This window comes from Phyllopteryx taeniolatus, chromosome 3 (assembly GCF_024500385.1).
Source record: "Phyllopteryx taeniolatus isolate TA_2022b chromosome 3, UOR_Ptae_1.2, whole genome shotgun sequence".
Taxonomy (NCBI): Eukaryota; Metazoa; Chordata; class Actinopteri; order Syngnathiformes; family Syngnathidae; genus Phyllopteryx; species Phyllopteryx taeniolatus.
The window spans coordinates 9,581,680-9,602,859 of record NC_084504.1 but is presented as its reverse complement, the minus strand read 5'-3'; the positions used below and the strand labels follow the sequence as shown (position 1 = coordinate 9,602,859).

The 21,180-nt window shown below is 37.0% G+C and overlaps 1 protein-coding gene across 4 annotated transcripts in view; it reads left to right on the top strand.

Moving 5' to 3' along the window:
• antxr2a (ANTXR cell adhesion molecule 2a) overlaps positions 1-17,537 on the top strand; it is a 122,471-nt gene extending 104,934 nt beyond the window's left edge. For all 4 annotated transcript variants that reach the window (XM_061766884.1, XM_061766883.1, XM_061766885.1 and 1 more), the window contains one exon: positions 16,740-17,537. In XM_061766884.1, coding sequence (XP_061622868.1) covers positions 16,740-16,775 — 36 coding nt within the window. In that variant the 3' untranslated portion in view covers positions 16,776-17,537. The remainder of the gene's footprint in view (positions 1-16,739) is intronic.
• Positions 17,538-21,180: the final 3,643 nt, after the last annotated feature.

Below are 21,180 nucleotides of genomic sequence, written 5' to 3'. Positions count from 1 at the left end.
AAAACCCTATTGATGGACTAGCTAACATTTGCATTAGATCACGGAGGGATTTACCTTTAAATAAAGAATATTTTCACACAAACACCGTAGTAACGCCTACAGACAGACAATATAACAATACTCACGGGCATAAATTCTTCGTAATCTCTGAAAAACAAGTTTAACAAAGTTTTATTGCAACTTTCTTCTTCTGCTCTTTTTTTGGCTTCCTATAATATTTTTATTTATTATTTTTTTTATTTCTATTTTTTAATATATTAGTATTTTACTTGTTAATAATTTATTTTCTGGCTGTTTTATTAAGTTATATTTAAAGTTGAGTATTGGTAGTCAAATAAATACAAAGTTTTGAAATCAATGATTAATCATGTTTATTAAACACAATTTCAATATCAATCAAAATAATTATCATTACTTATTCACCATATATATATATACACGATCTGCTTATATTAAGTCAATACTACATCACAATATTGCTTATCAGTTATGTGTTTTAAAAATGTTTTTGGAAAATATTTAATAATAACTATCAGTCGCACACTAACTGTGTCATTTTTGTACATTGAAATAACAATAGAATGTTCTGTCATCACTGTCATTTTAATTATTTGATTTATAAAAGTAAGTTGGGGTCCTATTTACACGATTGCAATTTACTTTTTTTTTAATTGCACATTAGGGTGACAAGCTTATGTAGTCTTATTTTATTGTATTTGTAAATAGAATTTTATGTCATACAATATAGTATGTGCCTGCTCATTTTAGCTGTATGACCAGGATGAATGCAACTTAGTGTTAAACAGCTGCAATTCCTTGTAAAAGTGCTCATCATGCTGAATTGTGTGTATTTATTAGCACACCATTAAATAGACTTATATGGGGACGCGTTGAGGGTGTTGGTACGTGTCCGCCTGCAGACATGCAAGCTTATGTTTTTTTGCTGCATTTTGGAAGTGTTTGTGACATCTCCGGTGGGGCCGCTTTGTGAAGCCCACGCATAATTTCAAAGTACACATGAGCCTGATGGCCCCCCACCACACACACACACACACACACACTGACGCTGATAGGACGCTGATACGTCCTGGCACACACAGGGGAAATTAACAAAATGTACGCCGCCTCAGTTTTTCGTTTGTGGTGGTTGTTTGGACTTGTGTTTTGCAGACAGCATGGCTTTTTTTTCCTGAATGTTGACATTATTTTTTTATTCTACTGAAGACTAAACTGTAGAGGTAATGATTTTAAAACTCATTTGAATATACTTAACTTTCATACAAATGGAAAAAAAACATGAAGGTAGAAATCAAAATCATCTTTATTTGCCAAGTATGTCCAAAAAACACACAAGGAATTTGTCCACGGTAATTGGAGCCGCTCTAGTATGACAACAGACAGTTGACAGGTAACACTTTTGAGACATAAAGACATTGAGAAAAACAGTCACTGAGCATTAATGGGTTGCTAGTTATCTGGTAATGCCAGTACAATTTTTTTTTACTTTATTTTTTTTGACAATTGTGCAAAAAGATGCAGAGTCCTCTAGCACTTAGAGCAGTTTGAATGACTAATATTGCAATAGTCCAGTACAATGACCATTGTGCAAAGGGCGCCGAGACTTCAAGCGAGTAGTACGATAGTCTGGGACAATGTTGATTGTGCAAATGTTGCAGATACTCTTCAGTCAGTGTGCAAATGCAGATGCTACTCTGGCATGAGTGGCAAGTATTGGTCAACAACAGATATGCAAATAGTGCAGCGTGGTGAGACTACTACAGTGAGTGCACGAGTAATATATAATTGGCCCGACAGAAATGTGACAACAAACTCAAGACAAAAAATTGCCAGCATGTTGCAATGGAATTGTAGGTTAGGTGTTTAAGAAGTTGATTGCAAGAAGCTGTTGGAATGTCTGCTAGTTCTAGTTTGCATTGATCGGTAGCGCTTACCTGTGGGAAGGAGCCGGAAGAGCCGGTGACCGGGATGTGGAGGGTCCGAGAGGATTTTGCACGCTCTTGTCTTAGTTCTGGCAGCGTGCAAGTCCTCAAGGGTGGGTAGGGGGGTGCCGACAATCCTTTCAGCAGTTTTGATTGTCCGTTGCAGTCAGAGTTTGTCCTTTTTTGTAGCAGCACCAAACCAGACTGTGATAGAAGAACACAGGACTGATTCGATGACTGCTGTGTAGAACTGCCTCAGCAGCTCCCGTGGCAGGCCGTGCTTTCTCAGAAGCCGCAGGAAGTACTTCCTCTGCTGGGCCTTTTTGAGGACGGAGTTGATGTTGATTGCCCACTTCAGGTCCTGAGAGACTATAATTCCCAGGAACTTGAAGGTCTCGACGGTTGACAAATGATCGGTTTCATGGTGTTGCCATCGTTAAGCATTTTATTACCTGTAAGGTGATTGTTTAAAGTAAAATGTTATGACTTAATTCTCATAAAATGATGACTATTTTCTTGTAAAATTGTACCTTTAATCTGTTAAAATTACACAATATTACAACTTTATTCTTATATTACACCTTTGTCATACTATTATGACTTTTATATACTAAAGAAATTCTAAAATGTAGTATTTTGTCATATTACAACTTTATCTTCTTAAATATATTTTTTTGTAATATTACAACTTTAGTCTTATAAAAAAAATAACTTTCATATTATTACAACTTCATTTTCATAAAATTATTTTCATGTAGTATTACAATTTTACTTGTAAAATCCTGACTTTTTTCAATGTATTATGAAAACTTTATTCTCATATTACGCATTCATTTTCATAAAATTACCTCTCTTATAGCATGACTTTATTCTTTTACAATTCCAATTATTTTCTCGTAATATTACAACTCTTCTATGTGTATGTGTGTATGTCTGGAAATGTGTGTATATATATATATATATATATTTATATATATATAGTGTGTGTCTGTGTGCATACAAGGGTGTCGAAGTGGGGGTACACGTTACAGGGGACCCCCTGGGCATTTATACATTTTAAGATTTGTTTTTTCTTCTATTTAAATGTTTCAGATAGGAAAAGAAAAGTCAGAAGTGTTAAGATAAAGTAAATTCGCTGTTAAAGTTCAGTAAGGTTGTTTTGATCAAATTAAGACAGTTTGAGACAAGTTACTGTACACCCACATTGACAACAAATCCACAATCCATGGTTAGCGACTTGGGAAGAAACGGCTAACAATGCCTCAGCTGTTTGCCGTCAGTTCTCGGCTCTCATTTGCTCTGATTTCATTCAATGTGGGAATACTAGTACAGTTAATTCCACTTCACTGTTGTGTTTGGGACAGCGCTGTTTTGTCTGTAAGCAGCAAAGCAGTTTACAGGATGCTGTAGCATTAGCTGGTCGAGGGTGGTAGAGAGTGAATGAAGAGAGCGAGTGGTGAAGCAGACAGCATAAAATTATGCCTTTTCTCTCACAATATTACAACTTCATTTTAGCAAAATTAAGATTTTTATTCTCATAAAATTGCAATCCTTATTCTCATGAAATTACCACTTTTTCCTCATATTACAAAATTAAATTTTTTTCAGATTTGTAATTAATTCAAATACACCTTTTTCTAGTTATATTACGGAAGACATTATTCTAGTTAAAGTTTCCTTACATTACAACTTCTAAAAATTCGGTTCTACTGTCATCCAACTGCCTTTTTATCGTAATATTGTGCCTTTTTTTGCAATACAACTTTATTCAAACAAAATGTAGTTTTTACTTGTAATAATGCAACTTCATTCTCCTAAAATTACCGTTTTTTTTTTCATATTCCCAATTTAAATCCCATATGATTTTTGTATTTATTTTTTTTTTCTCAAAATAATGACCTAATTCTGTTAAAGCAATGACTTATTTCTCGAAATGTAACTTGAATCTCGCAAAATTAGTTAATTTTTATTTAACTCGAAGTAATTTTTAATCAGCAAGATTAAAGATTAAAGTTTATTGTATATGTATAGCGCTAATATACATTTGATAGCCAGTCAATTAGCCACTAAGCTACTTGTACGAAGCAGAGCAATCTCTTCTATGCATTGGCCTGGCTCCACACCGCTTCGAACTATTTCATACTCCTAAATTCTTGATGCGCGCCTCTGCGGCTAGCGAAGTGGGAGCATCCACGTTGGCCCTATGCGGCGTACACACCGCGCAACGATTTGGATGTTGCGGCGGCGCGGCTCCACCCGGGTCCCCTCGGTTGGATCCCATTCGTCCATTAGCGCCATCTGTGCCGTCCCCGCGCCGTCTGTGAGGGCCCCGCCACCCGTGCCAAAACTATTGGCATTTCTCTGGAACAAGCGCAGGGACGATGCCGAGAGCACTTTGCTGCCAATGATGTGTACTTATTCACACACACACACAAAAAAGGAGGGAGAGGAGAAGGCTTCAACTCCAGGGAAGCAGATGGGCACCAAACATCTGCAACCACTACAAAATGGCTACAAGGCAAGAGGTAAACACCATTGATTTGTACTCAGCACTTAGCATTTAAATAGTTCTCATTCGAATCATAACTGACTTCAAAGAAAAATGGCTTTTTGAGACTTTTTTGTGGGTCAACTCATGATTTACATGTCTACCAAATGTCATGTTGCTGAATGAAACTGGTTTCCTATGCTGAATTTTTAAAACCATAGGAGGAGGAGTTTGACTTTTCCGGGGCCAGAGAAAACAGCCAAAATGACCGCTGCAAACTGACTTTCTTTGTCTTTTTGGAACATGGCTTATTGAGACTTTTCTGTTAGTGTACCTATAATAGACCTGTCTTTCACATTTCATGCTGCTAATTAAAACTGAGTTAGGGGACTGAATTTTCAAAAACTCTTTGTGAGAAGGAGTTTGACTTTTGGAGCCACAGGAAATGGCCAAAATGAGCATAAGCTGGACACTTATGCAGAATGGTCATTGTACTGGACCAAAATGGCAGACGTCCACTGTCTCAATTTCAATTTCATATTGCTAACTGAAACTGGCTTTGGGGGCTGACTTTTTTTCTGAGTTTTGGGGCCCAGGGAAATTACCAAAATGAGCCTAAAATGCCCACTTCAAACCAAAATGGCAGACTTTGTGTGTCTTCTAGAGCATGTCCTACAGAGAATTTTTTTGTGGGTTTGCTAATGATAGGCTAATGATAGGTGAGTCTACCAGATTTCACATTTCTAAGTGAAACTGGCTTCGGGGGAATTTTAAACAACTTTACAGGAGGAGTTCGTCTTTGTAGGACCAATGTGAACCTAAAATGGTCACTTTGAGCGAAGATGGCAGACTTCCTCTGTCTTTTTGGGCATGGCTTCTTGAGAGGTTTTTTTTTGTTTTTGTTTGTTTTTTAACCAAATGTCATGTAGCTAATGCCTAGATCAGATTACAGGATTTTAGCCCCAATTAGCTATCGTAGGCAATTTCACAAGTCACGAACGACAAAACTTCTTGCAGTGTGACATAATCCACGGCCAACGATTTGGCCCTACGATAGATTGAACGACCACTCGAAATGACTTTTTGTGGTTCTACTCATGATAGACATCCATCCATCCATTTTCTGTACCGCTTATCCTCACTAGGGTCACAGGCGTGCTGGCACCTATCTCAGCTAACACTGAGCGAGAGGTGGGATACACCCTGAACTGGTTGCCAGGGACAAACAATCATTCACGCTCACATTCACACCTATGGACAATTTAGAGCAGGGGTGTCAAGCAAATTTTTGTCTCGGCCGCATTGTAGTTAAGATTTCCCTCAGAGGGCCGTTAAAACAGTGAAATATTTAATCACCAAATCATATTATTTCCATTACACAACAAATTGAGGGATAACTAGTTTTGAAATCAGAAGACAAGGATAATAGTTTGTTCAAGTATTGTTTATGTTACTGTAGAAGAAGGGTTTGGTAACAGAAAAATGCAATATCTCAACATTATTGTTTATTATGACAATTTGGAATTTGGGTATAGATTTGAGTAAAAATCACGGACGTTGACGAGCATGATTTGCTTTCGCGGGCCACATAAAATGATGTGGCGGGCTGCATCTGGCCCCCAGGCCTTGAGTTTGACACAAAACAACCATTCACACTCACATTCACACCTATGAGCAATTTAGAGTCTTCAATTAACCTACCATGCATGTTTTTCGGATGTGGAAGGAAAACGGAGTACCTGGAGAAAACCCATGCAAGCACAGGGAGAACATGCAAACGCCACACAGGCAAGGCGAGGTTTGAACCCCAGTCCTCAGAATTGTGAGGCAGATGTGCTAACCAGTCGTCCACTGTTCTACCCCATGATCGACATGTCTACCAAATTTTATGTTGCTAAGCAAAACTGGCTGACATCTTCATCTTCTCTTGTGGGTAAATAAAAAAAAAAAAAAAAGTGCACCATGAGAGACTGATTGGTGCAGACGCTCAAGTTCAGAGATGCTTCTTCCAGACTTCCAGGCATATGTTGCTGCCGTTTGCTAACTTTTTAGCGCAAGCTGTCGCGGCTGATCCCTGGGTCAACTGATTACAGCTCCGATGGCGACATTCCGCTCTGTCAGCTTCCCCCGTTCGGAGTGTTTGATACTCAAGCACTGCATCACAGGCAGACGGTTTAATACCCTCCCGTAAATTTTGCTGCTAACTCTGGTGCCTGCATCAGCGCTATCTGTTTGTGGACTTATCTGTTTAGCATAACGCTAACTCACGAATGACTGACACAAGGTCCCATTGAAAACACTCATGAGAATTGATAAAATGCTAACATTGGTTAGCATTTTATCAATTCTCACGAGAAATAGGACCCAACTACAGGGTAAGATGTTAAAACCTAATTGGTCAAACTCAGCACTTTTTTTTGTATTCAGATTTCTATCAACTCTTCCATTAGCATTTGATCAGTTCTCATTAGAAAGTTTACATGACTTAAGAGCATAATCTAGACCAGCGATTCTCAACTCGTGGATGGGGAGCCAAAAGAGGGCCACGTACCCATTTTGCGGACAGGTAATAAAAGAAATTACTGTAATTTCTTGTGTATAATGCGCAAAAAATCTTCAACAGTCAACAGAGTTGTTAAAATTCTGTTTAAATCAGTTCGTCCCGTAATCCCAGAAATAGTTGTAATAATGTGAATGTTAATCGATCTTATGTGTGGTTATTCCCCCGCCGCAGCTTTATTTGTGTCTTAACTGTTTTCTTATCATCTTGCACCAGGAGTGAACGTGTTATCTGGGCACATGACCTCTCTATCTTTTAGTACATTGTGTAAGCCGGTTGTCATGCCAGTGGTCACTCACGTGGGAGGTGGAAAATACCTCTGCAAAGCCGCAATGTTTAGGCTAAACACTAGGGTCCGCCACAGTAATATATAAATTACTAAAGAACAAGTAAACCTTAGTATTAATAGTAATGAGTTGACTTAATGAGAAAAACAAATTCGGAGGGGGCGGCACGGTGACCGACTGGTTAGCACATCTGCCTCACAGTTCTGAGGACCCGGGTTCAAATTCGGCCTCGCCTGTGTGGAGTTTGCATGTTCTCCCTGTGCCTGCATGGGTTTTCTCCAGGTACTCCGTTTTCCTTCCACATCCGAAAAACATGCATGGTAGGTTAATTGAAGACTCTAAATTGCCCATAGGTGTGAATGTGAGTGTGAATGGTTGTTTGTTTATATGTGCCCTGTGACTGGCTGGCGACCAGTTCAGGATGTACCCCGCCTCTCGCCCGAAGATAGCTGGGATAGGCACAGGCACACCCGCGACCCCAGTGACGATAAGTGCTACAGAAAATGGATGGATGGAAATTCGGAGGGGATCACCACTAAAATTTATTGCATATAAATATACGTATCATTGGATAGAAAGTCATGGGTGTACATTATACATAAGAAGAAGGGTTTTCCTGATTTTGTGGGGTTGAGAACGTGTCATACATAAGAAAGTACGGTACATGTACATTTTATTTATTTATTTATTTTTTCGGCACCGTACAGAGGTGTACTCAATTCCTACACGAATCCTAGTTTCCTTGTTCTCTAGCCACTATTTTCTCTGTAAATAAATACAGTGCAGCTTAGCCTTTGGATGGCGGACGTCACAGCAAGCAATATGCCTTTGGCGGCACAGCAAACTCTTCAATCTGCCTTCATGCTTTTTGTTCTTCTGTTACTATAGTTTAGCATATCAACTGTTAGCTTGTTAACATTTTATTACTTATCATGGCATGATCTTGAATCCTTATTGATACGATTTAGCACTTTTTCTACTCAGATTATCTAGCTTTATGATGGCACATTTTCCCATTAGCATGTTAGCATTCTAGCTTTTCTTGTATTTTATGTTACGTAACTGTTGCCGTCCACGTGGAGCAACATCAATCTTTAAAGAGAAGAAATGTCCGAGTGGTTGGTGATCACGCGTTTGGCCGAGTCTCAGGTGGCTGCCATTTCCCAGCAGGCCAGATGGCAGCACTGTGTGGGCAGCGTGTGTGTGCGTGTATGAGGGGCTAGCGTCAAGATGGCCAGCAGTCTTGTGGACGAGGGAGGATTGCTCACACACTTTGTCCTTTGCAGCTGCGGTGTTGCTGCCTCCAAATTTGATTTTTAAGACCAAAAACAACCCTAAAATTGCTCCTTTAAAACAACATGGCAGACTTCCTGTGGCTTTTCAGACATACAGGGTAGCTTCTTGAGACTTGTGTAGGTTGGCTCGTAACAGACATGCCTTCCACATTTCATGTTGCTAAGTCAAACTAGCTTAGGGGGCTGAATTTTAAAAAACTCTTGGAGGAGTTTGTCTTTGAAAGACCACTCGAAATGTCCAAAATGGCCACGTTAATCCAAAATGGTAGACTTCCTGTCTTGTGAGTCAGGGTGCTTCTTTGATTGACTACATTCTGTTTCATGTCACATTTCACAGCATCATGACTCGGGGAGACTTCGGCTTTCCCCACACATATTAAGATTTTTATTTGGAGATTGTCGGCCCTGACCCATGTGGAACCCTATTATCGGGACAAAGCCCCTCTTAACTCAGACCTAAAGATGAATTTATAGGGTAATCTTTTAAAATATAAAATAGTTTGACATGCTTGGTCGGGAAGGAGCAAAATCGTAACAAAAAAACAGCCCAGTTGTCTTTATGTCTGTAACGGCCCTAATACCGCAAAAAGAATGATTGTAAAACGAAGAGTGCGTTTAGTCAGAACGTTTCAGTCGGACTCGCTAAATCCCTGATTAGCAAAGTTGAAAAGTATCAGTCGTACTTGCTGAAATCTTCTTAAGACAGCAGCTTATCACTGCAAAATAAACATCTTGCCACTGGATTACACGGCGACTTTTCCCACACTGCAGATGGACGATTGTTCCGAGATGATTCCGTCTCACTTTGTTTTGTGATCTGTTTAGTAGAAGTAAGTCATCCATCAGTTCATACGAGAAGCCAATAAGAAAAGAAAAAAAGCTTTTGGATGGTGTCTAATTCGACATCAAGCTGTCTGTGCAACAAGCAACACATGGCTGGCTAATTTACGTTTTGTACTTTTTCTTTGATTTGTAGATCAGGCTGGATTTGTTCATTATTTACTAAACCGTGCAAGGAAAGTAACTAACTAACTAAACAGAATTTGACAAAAACATCTTCCCGTAATTTAATAATTAATAATATAATAATAATAATCATAATTAATTTATTAATCATGTCATCAGGTGATTATACTTTATATTTACGTCATTATTAATTTACAGTGGGTACGGAAAGTCTTCAATTTTTCACTCTTTGTTATATTGCAGCACTTTGCTAAAATCATTTATTTTTTCCTCATTACTGTACACACAGCACCCCATATTGATAGAAAAAAACGGAATTGTTGAAATTTTTGCAGATTTATTAAAAAAGAAAACTGAAGTATCACACAGCCATAAGTATTCAGACCCTTTGCTGTGACACTCATATTTAACTCGGGTGCTGTCCATTTCTTCTGATCATCCTTGAGATGGTTCTACACCTTCGTTGGAGTCTAGCTGTGTTTGATTCTACTGATTGGAATTGATTAGGAAAGCCACACACACCTGTCTATATAAGACCTTTACAGCTCACAGTGCATGTCAGACCAAATGAGAATCATGAGGTCAAAGGATCTGCCTGAAGAGCTCAGAGACAGAATTGTGGCAAGGCACAAATCTGGCCAAGGTTACAAAAATAATTCTGATGCACTAAAAGTTCCTAAGAGCACAGTGGCCTCCATAATCCTTAAATGGAAGACGTTTGGGACGACCAGAACCCTTCCTAGAGCTGGCCGTCCGGCCAAACTGAGCAATCGAGGGAGAAGAGCCTTGGTGAGGGAGGTAAAGAAGAACCCAAAGATCACTGTGGCTGAGCTCCAGAGATGCAGTCGGGAGATGGGAAAAAGTTCTAGAAAGTCAACCATCTCTGCAGCCCTCCACCAGTCGGGGCTTTATGGCAGAGTGGCCCAACGGAAACCTCTCTTCAGTGCAAAACACATGAAAGCCCGGTTGGAGTTTGCCAAAAAAAAAAAAAAAAAACACCGGAAGGACTACAAAATGGTGAGAAATAAGATTCTCTGGTCTGATAAGACAACAATAGAACTTTTTGGCCTTAATTCTAAGCGGTATGTGTGGAAAAAACTAGGCACTGCTCACCTGTCCAATACAGTCCCAACAGTGAAGCACGGTGGTGGCAGCATCATGGGGGTGTTTTTCAGCTGCAGAGACAGGAGAGATTAATTTTTTTTACATTAATGAGGAAAAAAAAGAACTTTTAGCAAATTGCTGCAATATAACAAAGAATGAAAAATTTAAAGGGGTCTGAATACTTTCCGGACCCACTGTATGTGCAGTAGTTAGTTTTTTAGGTATTTAGTTTATTTTGTCTTTGTTTAAAACGACGTTCTATATATATATATATATATATATTGTTTTTTGGTTAACGTTATTTTTATTGCTATAATTGATGAGCGGCTAAGTGTCTTCATTGGGTGGACTTCCGAATTGATTGATTGATTAATTATTTAACAGTCATCCTTTATTTTTTAAAGACGTTAATATATTTTATTCAGTTGTAAAATAGGAATAATTTTACTTTTAGGTCTTGTATTTATATAATTTATGATTAATGGATGCTTGTGTTCATCAAAATATTTATTAATCACATCCCCATCAGTACGATGGTCCCCAACCACCGGGCCACGGACCGGTGCCATCTGGTACCGGGCCGTACAGATAGGTTTAAAATGTATTTATTTATTTATTTCCCCGGAGCTGTAGGCGGTGCACCCACCTCCCCATCCCGTCGGGGACACTCTGTCCACCCCCCTCCGTCGAAGATTAGATTCATAATTACTGTAATTATAGCCATTTGTATTTGTTATGAAATAAGTGCTTTTATTTTTTTTAAATGTATTCCGGACGTTTGCCTTCTAATGTATCTCCGCAAGTATGACGCCGTGTTATTATAAAAAAGTTTGTTCAATATCACATTTTTGACTGTAAAGACTTCTGGGAAATGACTGCCATGAGTTGAGAATCTCCCTAAAGTGGTCAGTGTGACTTTACATTCTCTATTACTAGTGCTATCTGTAAAGAAACTAGTTTCTGAAATTTCTTGGCACTCCCCTTCATCACCCCCTCTGTCGCCGGATGTTTGGCGGTCCGCAAAAGACATGTCCATCCTTGAACCGGTCCATCACTGAAACAAGGTTGGAGACCACTGCTTTATACTGTATATTTTTGGGAAATATTTACAGACCCTTTTCAAAAAAATTGTATATCAGGGAAAAGTTTATTTATTTCCATAATTCCATTAAAAAATGTAGACTTTCATACATTATAGATTCAGGGCCCACAATTTAAACAATTTCAAGTATTTATTTTTACATAATTTGGGCTTCCAGCTCATAAAACCCACAAAATAAGGAATTCAAAAAAATTTAATACTGTGAAGAAATCTGCCCAAATTTTGCAGGCTATAAATGTTTTAAACTTAGTGTCACACACTAATCAACTCAAAGCACCTGCACAGGTTTCCCCAGGTATCATTAAATTGCTTCAGTTGGGTTCAATATGAGGAAGACTACAGACTTGACAACTGGCCAGAAGACCATCATTGAAATCCTCCATAGGATGGGTCAGCCACAAAGGCTCATAGCTAAGAGGCTGGCTGTTCACAGAGTGCTGTGTCCAAGCATATCAATGGAAAGTCTAGTGGAAGGACAAAATGTGGCAGGAGAAGATGCACCAGCAAAAGAGATGACCGTGGGCAGATTATCAAACAAAAGATTCAAGAGCCTAGCAGAGATCCAGAAAGAGTGGAATGAGGCGAGAGTCACAGCTTCAAAAACCACCACATTCAGACGCATCCCGGAGATGGGCTACAACTGTCGGGTTCCTCGGGTCAAGCTACTTCTGAGCCTGAGCAAACGTAGGAAGCGTCTCAACTGGGCCAAGGAGAAGAAGGACTGGACTGTTGGCCAGTGGTCCAAAGTCCTCTTTTCTGATGAAAGTAAAGTGTGCCTTTCATTTGGGAATCAAGGTCCAAGGGTTTGGAGGAAGACTGGTGAAGAACAGAACCCAAGCTGCTTGAGGTCCAGTGTGAAATATCCACAGCCAGTCATGATTTGGGGTGCAGTGTCCAGTGCAGGTGTTGGTAAACTCTGCTTTCTTGAATCCAAGGTCACCGCAACAGTCTACATACATTTTTTGGAGGACTCCATGATTCCTTCTACTTAGGATCTGTATGGAGATGCAGATTTCATCTTCCAGCAGGACCTGGCCCCTGCCCATACCGCCAGAAGCACCAAAACCCGGTTTGATCTCCATGCCATTACAATGCTTGACTGGCCAGCCAACTCGCCGGATCTAAACCCCATTGAGAATCTATGGGGTATTATCAAGAGGAAAATGAGCGGCACCAGAGCCAAAAGCAAAGAACAACTGGCAGCAAGCATCAAGGAAATTTGGGCTTCCATAACTCCTAGGCAATGCCACAGGCTGATTGCCTCAATGCCACCGCGCATCGAGGCAGTGATTAGAGCAAAGTGGTTCCCAACCAAGTATTGAAGATTAACATATCGTTTTGAAAGTGTCATATTTTGATTGATTTAATGTGACTCTAATTTCTTTCTTTTTTTCAACAAAAACTGAGAAGTAAATGGTAATTTCTTCACAGTATAAAATTTTTTTTAATTCCTGATTTCGTGGGTTTTATGACCTGGAAGCCCAAATTATGTAAAAATAAACAAATAAATACTTGAAACGGTTTAAATTGTGGGTCCTGAATCTATCATCAATGAAAGTCTTAACTTTTTGAATTGAATTATGGAAATAAACTAACTTTTCAATGATATTCGAATTTTTTTGGAAAGGGTTTGTATATTTTGGAAAGGCATTTGGTCGTGACGACATACCGGTGTAGGTATGGAAGCATCTCGGAGAGGTGGCTGTGGAGCAAAAAAAATCACTCGGATGGCATCTGATTTGCCTTATTTGTTGACCTATGACCTGGCAAATAGTGAGCCAGCCGTGCAAGATTTCGAAGCTTGCCTAAAGCCTCCTCTAAGGCTGACCCGTCCTATTTTTTTTTTCTGTTTAATCAACAACATTTTCAACCAAGCTATATAATTTGGTCTAATGAAAGTCAGCTCGCTTAATGCTAACATATAATGTGAAACGCCATACATGGCTAACGGTAATTAGCATTGATATTACGATAATTGTAAATCTGGAAACAACTCTTACTTAACATCCACGGAGCAACAGCACATACAATCAGAACATGGAATAAGATTGTGGGAAGGACAATTTACATTACTGGAGCTTAGTAGAGGTCCTTTTCTGCATTTTCTGTTCTGTTTCTTTGAATAACTTTTTTAACGTTGTGAACTGGCTAACAAAAAAGCCTAAAGTAGCTTGTAAGATAAGATAACCTATATTAAAGGGGACATATTTTGACAAACTTTTTCTAGTATTTGAATTGTAATATTGTCTCTGTGGTGCCTCAGTAAACATGTGAAATGTGAATTAAAATAATTAACGCCTTCCTGAGTTCCAGACGTATTTCTGCCGAGAGACCTGAAATCTATGTCACTAGCTAAGATTTCTGCCTTCCCTTTCCGTTCCCGAGCAAGTGCTGTCAAACATAACAAACGTGGGCTCTCACAAGTGGGTTTCTATACGGAAGCAACCAATCAGAGGAAAGGGGGCAGTCTTAGCCAAATATGGAAAAAGCAGATACAAAACTGGGTCAAACAGAAGTAGCTGTCAGAGGGGCATTTTCTGGACACTCGTATGACAAAACCAAGGTGTTTTTTTTGTTTGTTTATTTTTTATGAAACTGACACTTTTATACTAAGTCCATGTTAGAGTGTCACTCTATGGAGGTCTAAATAGACAAAATATGGGAACTTTAATGCAACAGTGGAGACATTTGCAATTGCAAAATTTGCAAATTATAATTACTTGAAAAAATGCACCATACTTATGAAGTGGTGCCTTGACTTATGAGTTTAACTCGTTCTGTGACCATGCTCGTGACCCAAAACACATTTTCTCAAATCATCTTTCCCCATTGAAATTAGTGGAATTGCTATAAATCCATTCAAGCCCCCATTAAACACCAACCATTTCTTTAACTTTTTTTAAAATAAAAAAACAAACCTGAATAATATTGTACATTACCTTTCTTTCTATTTACTTTCTTTACTTTTTTATGTTGTCATCTGCGAAAATTGAAAAAAGTGACAAGCCTTTTTTTCTACAAAGGAGTAGAAAGTACAGAAATAAAAAGAAGATACTAGGGGTCCAACGATTCGTTTTAGTAACTAGTGTCAAGATGGAGAATCATAGATAGGATACAAGGAAGAGAGGTAGAAGAAGGTAGCGTTGTGCTAACTGCTGTGTGCTAACTGAAAAAGAAAGCGAAGCAAAAGGAATTACAAATGCTTTTCTTGGAAATACAACACATACACACCTCCATATAAAGTCTGGCGTGCATAAATCCAACGCGTTATTTCCTAATATCGACACAACTGATTGATTACCTTTTAAAACGATTTAAATCGATATATATTTGTCCGGAAGGCTAACTTGCTGAGCAGTGATCAAAGCAGTTGGATCGTAGGTAAAAAAATCAATACATTGATATAATGAATGAATCGTTACACCCCGAATAAATATTGAATTAAACTATAGATATTTGTTTTCTAATGAAGAGTGAAGGTAAAAAGTCATCACAAAACTAAATACTGTAGTAATGTACATAACCTTGAAAAATCTACTAAGGTAATGAAGTATTTGTGACTTTCCAACACTGGAACTGATTCTACATTTGCAACACAAAATGTCAGCTATGTGACCCAGTACCGCACGTTTTGTTTTACAAGTATTACATGCCTAGTTTCATTTGCGTGTGAGTGTGCGTGTGTGTGTGTGTGTGTGTGTGTGTGTGTGTGTCTGTGTGTGTGTGCGTGTGTCTGTGCGTGTGCACGCGCTTGCCTACATGCTGTTGAGGGATTCGCAGTGTGAGAGCTCCCTCTTGGTGTCAGCTTGACAACTGTTGGCGAGCACACACAATACACACACGCACACGCATTGTGTGCACACGGACGAAATGAAGAGATTGTGAAATTGGACCTTTTGACTTTACTTTGTGGGTTTTTTTTCCCAATATTGCTAAAATGTATTCATTATTTGTTAATATTTTGTCTTTTTTTGTTTTATTTTCTATTACAAATTAACTTTATAGATCAAATGTATTGTAAACATATTTACTATTTTGTTTTTATAGCTCAAATGAGCTTTTTATAGGCGTTATTTATTTAAATATTATTTTTGTTATTTTCATCAAATATTATTACAATGTATGACAGATGTAATGTATTTATAATATTTTCTAAATACATTTTGTAATTTCTGAGTTAGCTTTATCGTTCAAATGTATGATGGACAATAATTTCTTTTTTTTTTAACAAATATCCTTTTTTAAAATTTGTTTTTGACATTATATATTTTTTACTATTCTTTAAAAAATGTATTACAGATATGAGTTATTCATCACCTCAAATTATTTTTAAATGCAACTATAGATATTGTAATATTGTAATCTGATGTGTAATAATAATAATTACAATAAACATGATAGTAATTATAATAATCCTAGGACTAATACTAATCAATCATAATCATAGCCATTATAATAAATGTATAAAATTGTATTTTATGGACTAGATGAAGACATAATGGAGAAATTGTTTTTTAATCAAATATTTCAAAATGTATTAAAACCATTATTCATTCATAAAATTGTGTGATTTCTATATGTCTGTATTATATAGATTTATTTATTTATTTAGCAAGTTTGTATAGCAGTTTGTAATTTATTATTGGAATAATATTGTATGTGAGTGCGAATGGTTGTTTGTTTCTATTGCCCTGCGATTGGCTGGCGACCAGTTCAGGGTGTACCCCACCTCTCGCCCAGAGTCAGTTGGGACAGGCTCCAGCACGACCGTGGTATGGAAAATGAATGAATGAATGAATGAATAATATTGTATTTGTAGTTTAGATTTTACTGTTTACAATAATATTTTATTTTTACTCTATATGTTTTTTTTATAATTCACATTATTTAATAGTAATATTGACAGGATAATAATAATTTTGTCTCTCCTATGTAATAAAATTGGTATTTTTAACCATGTGAATGAAATGTGTTTCATTTGTTTGTGTTGTTTTTAGGGTCGCTGCGTAAATTTCAACCGCGTTCGGCGTTAGAAGATGACGACGACATCGCCAGAGGCTCGCCGCCATGGACCAGAGAAGAATTTCAGACTTTTTTTTTCGATATTTATGTTTACTCTTACTTTTTTCCCGGCGCTTTTTGTCAATATTATCCCACAATCATTCCGGGACCCTGAACACATCACAAGCATATTGAAGGAAAAACAAAAGACTCTGTCAGAACAATTCCAGTGGGGGGAGTGGGGGCCCTCCCGACAATCCCGACCGTCTTCCTCTCGGCGACGTCTCGTCAACGTGGAACTCGCCCACCCACCGGCGTCCCTTTTTTGTTTTGTTTTTTCTTTTTTTCACGCGTGACGGTCGGCGGGCAGGACGGACGCCCCCGAGGTTTATTCGGACCCCGGCAAGCCTGCCCTTCCCGAGACACCTTCCCGTCCGGCGTCAGGGAATTAATAGAGCGTATCTCCACCACACGAAGCGAGCGGCCATACCCGTCTCATTATTTGTATTAGTTTTGTCTATCATCCAAAACTAATTTCACTTCATATAAAATAAATTAATAATGCACTTTGTACATATTTTGCTTTTTTTGTTTTTAAATATTTTAGCCACCAAAGATGAAATACTGAATGTTTTTTGTATTCGCTTTGGCACATTCAGCTAATGCAGCTTACACATAATTTAAATGCCATTCAAATGAGCATTCGCTGTTGTTTTATGACATTAACAGCATTTAAAAATTTTTTACGGTTTTGTCATAAAAATATTTTCAAAATAAATAGGCTTATTTACTTACTTTGAAGTCATTTTTTACATTATAAAATAATCTCCAGAAGTACTGAATTAAATATTTTATGACATGATTATAATTAAAGAAAATGACTGTGAAATCTTTTTCCATCCATCCATTTTCTGTACCGCTTTCTCCTCACAAGGGTCTCGGGCGTGCTGGAGCCTATCCCAGGTATCTTCGGGCGAGAGGCGGGGTACACCCTGAACTGGTCGCCAGCCAATCACAGGTCACATATAAACAAACAACCATTCGCACACACATTCACACCTAAGGGCAATTTAGAGTCTTCAATTAACCTACCATGCATGTTTTTGGGATGTGGAAGGAAACCCATGCAGGCACGGGGAGAACATGCAAACTCCACACAGGCGGGGCCGTAATTTGAACCCCAGTCCTCAGAACTGTGAGGCAGATGTGATAACCAGTCGTCCACCGTGCCGCTGAAAGGTTTTTGATTCACCATTTATTTTTTTATTTTTTTACATTACACATTTTTAAATTACATTTCAAATTTTTATGAATACATTGTTTTTGTTTGTTTGTTTTACACAGCATTATGATGTCCCTTTAAGAACAGCTGGTATCCAAAGCATACTGTATATTATCAAAGTATTTACAAAGAAATGTATTTTTAGAATATGTAATTAATAATTATAATACATAATCATTATAAAAACTGAACAATTATTTTGTAATATTATAACTTTTTTATTTAAAAAAAGTATATATTTTTCCAGTTGTTTTTAATTTCTTTTTTATGACATCATTATTAGTGTTTTTGCAAAATATTATGTCTCCAAGTACAACTTATATTCAAAGCACAATTATTCAAAGTACTTATTATTTTTTATAATATATAATGTTACAACATAACCTAAATTTGAGATTTTATGAAACTTTTTAATGAAACTTGTTATATATATATATATTTTTTTTTTTTTTCCCCAAAACATTTTTAATTCAAAACTACTCCATAACATCTTTATTTGTTTTTTACAAAACATTGTGACGTCTCTGCGGACACTTTGTATATTCAAAGCACACTCGTTTGGACCAAAAATGTTTTGTTCTACCCATTCATTTCATCCATCCATTTTCAACACCGGTTATCCTGGTGAGGGTCGCAGGGCACTGGAGCCTATCCAAGCTGACTTCGGGCGAAAGGTGAACTACACCCTGAAATGGTCCCAAGTCACTCGCAGGTCACATATAGACACGAACAACCATCCGCACTCACATTCACACCGTCACTGAGTGAAAACTGAACCCACGCTGCCCGCACCAAAGTCAGGCGAGTGTACCACTACACCATCAGTGACACTGTATTGTTCTAATAAAAAAAAAATGTAAATTATAGATTCATGACATTATTATAACCATTTAAATTTTCTTTTTCTTTAAAATAAAACATTTTTATCTATTATATATATATTTTCTATTCACAAAGTTCCCCAAAAAATGTCATGCACGCTTGTATTTACATAAATTTTTAAACATTTTTTTATTTTATAATCTTACAAAATAACCAATCATTTTTATTATACTATTTTAATTTGGGTTTTTTTTCCCCCAAAACGACATATACCATTTTAATACATTTTAACATAACCATTTAAAAAAAATTCATATAAAACTTTATTGTATAAATTGTGTTTTATGCACCAAAAATTTAAATTAATTTTGTTTTATAATGTCATTAATGTTTTTATAAAACATTATGCTGTCTCTTTAAGTGCAATTTGTATTCAAAGCACACTTGTTTGGACAAAACAAATAATAATAATAATATTAAATAAAAATGTTTTAATGTGTTTTAAGACAAGACATCCCGGGACACGTCCCTGTTTGATGTCAGGAAATTAATAGAGCGTATTTCCACCGCGGGGCCCGGGCGGGCAGGGCAACGTATGAACGGACGGACGGATGGTTGCCATTTTGAAGGATTGATGTCTTGAATTTGCTTGACGTGTGCTGGTGCTCGGCAAGGCATGAACTTTTTTTTAGGACAACAAAGAGCATCGGAAATGTTCATTAAAATAATTAAAACCGCCCGTGAAGTGACCCGTCGCTGAAAAACGGGGGCATGTGCGACAGGAAAAATATTCATAACCAGAATTATACTTGAATGAAAGTCAATTATGTTATTAAGTATATTTTTATATTTACATGTGGAGTATTCAGTTGTTAAAACCATATTGTGGTAAAAACCTGAAATGTTAAAAAAAGCAGTGACTTTCCGAATTCTCTATTATTTGGTCAAGACACAAGAAAATAGAAAGAGGGAAAAGACCGTTTTTATTTTTTATGTAAATGTATTTATTTATTTATTTATTTGCAATGATCACAACAATCCATGAATAATTTTTAAAATGCAAAAAAAAATGTTTTTAAAAAAACAGTGCAAGGCAGCACGATGAAATTGTGGTTAGCATGTCTGCCTCACAGTTGAGATTCTGGGTTAAAATCTCCACTCTGTTAGGAAAAATAACGACAAATAAAAAGTTGAATGGCAGCCAGACTACTGCTTTTAATGTTATGACTTCATGAGCAGTAAAAATTTATATATATAAAAATTTTGCATGAAAAAGTTACATTTTAATATTTTTTGATTTCTTTTAGTTACAATTTAAAACGTAAAATTTGGGAATTTCATATAAACAAATGTTCTTTTTATTGAAAAATACAACTTATTTTATGACATAAGCATTAAAAATGCAATAACTTAACATTAATTAGACATTTTTTAAATCACACTTTACAAAAACAAAGTTATTGATTTCATGCCATTTTTAGACAAAATTAGTTTTTAATATAAAACAAATACATACATATTGATATGAACGTTATTTTTTATAGAAAAGTACAGTTTATGACATCAGCATTAAGGGTATTTTTTAATATTAGATGATTTTTTTTTAATTACAATTAAGAAAAATAAAATTATGTATTTTATGACAGTTCACATTCACATTTTTTATATATTTATTTTTAACATTTTTAATTATTGTACAAGTAATTTTATGACAATCATTTGATTTTCATAAATTTTTTTCATAATTATTTACAAAATATGTTGACCTTTTAAGTAGTCAGGGTTATCATCTATTAAGATTTATTTATTATTGCCAATTGTGGTATGACTTTATTATAACTGGGCTCTTCTCGATTGTTGACGTTTCAACTTTAAACCTTAAAGTCTTTTTTGCTTCCATTTTGAAGTTCATTTACAATTCAACAATACATTTAGAACTGAAAAAGCCTTTTGGAATTGAAACGTCTTCCACAACCAAAAAGCGTTCATTTGCCTCAATTTAACTTTTGCTGATTCCTATGACCACAATGACTGATAATTGACCAAAAAAAAAAAAAAAAAAGGGGCCACGCCTTGTCCAGCATGTCCACCACCCCAAACGCAAACCCAAAGCAACGGATGCGACGGACGGATAAGTATTGTTCATTTCCAGAAATCATGTAGCCTATTTTTGCTTTTCCCAAATGACGGGGTGTGTGCGGGGGGCGGGTGTCCTTGTTGTTTCTTCTTCGCTGTGTGAAGAAAAAGGACGGAACGACGCAGTCACTTTGCGATTCGGCCGCGTGGAAATTGGAGTGGAAAAGCTGACAAGGCCACCGCCCCTTTGACGGCAA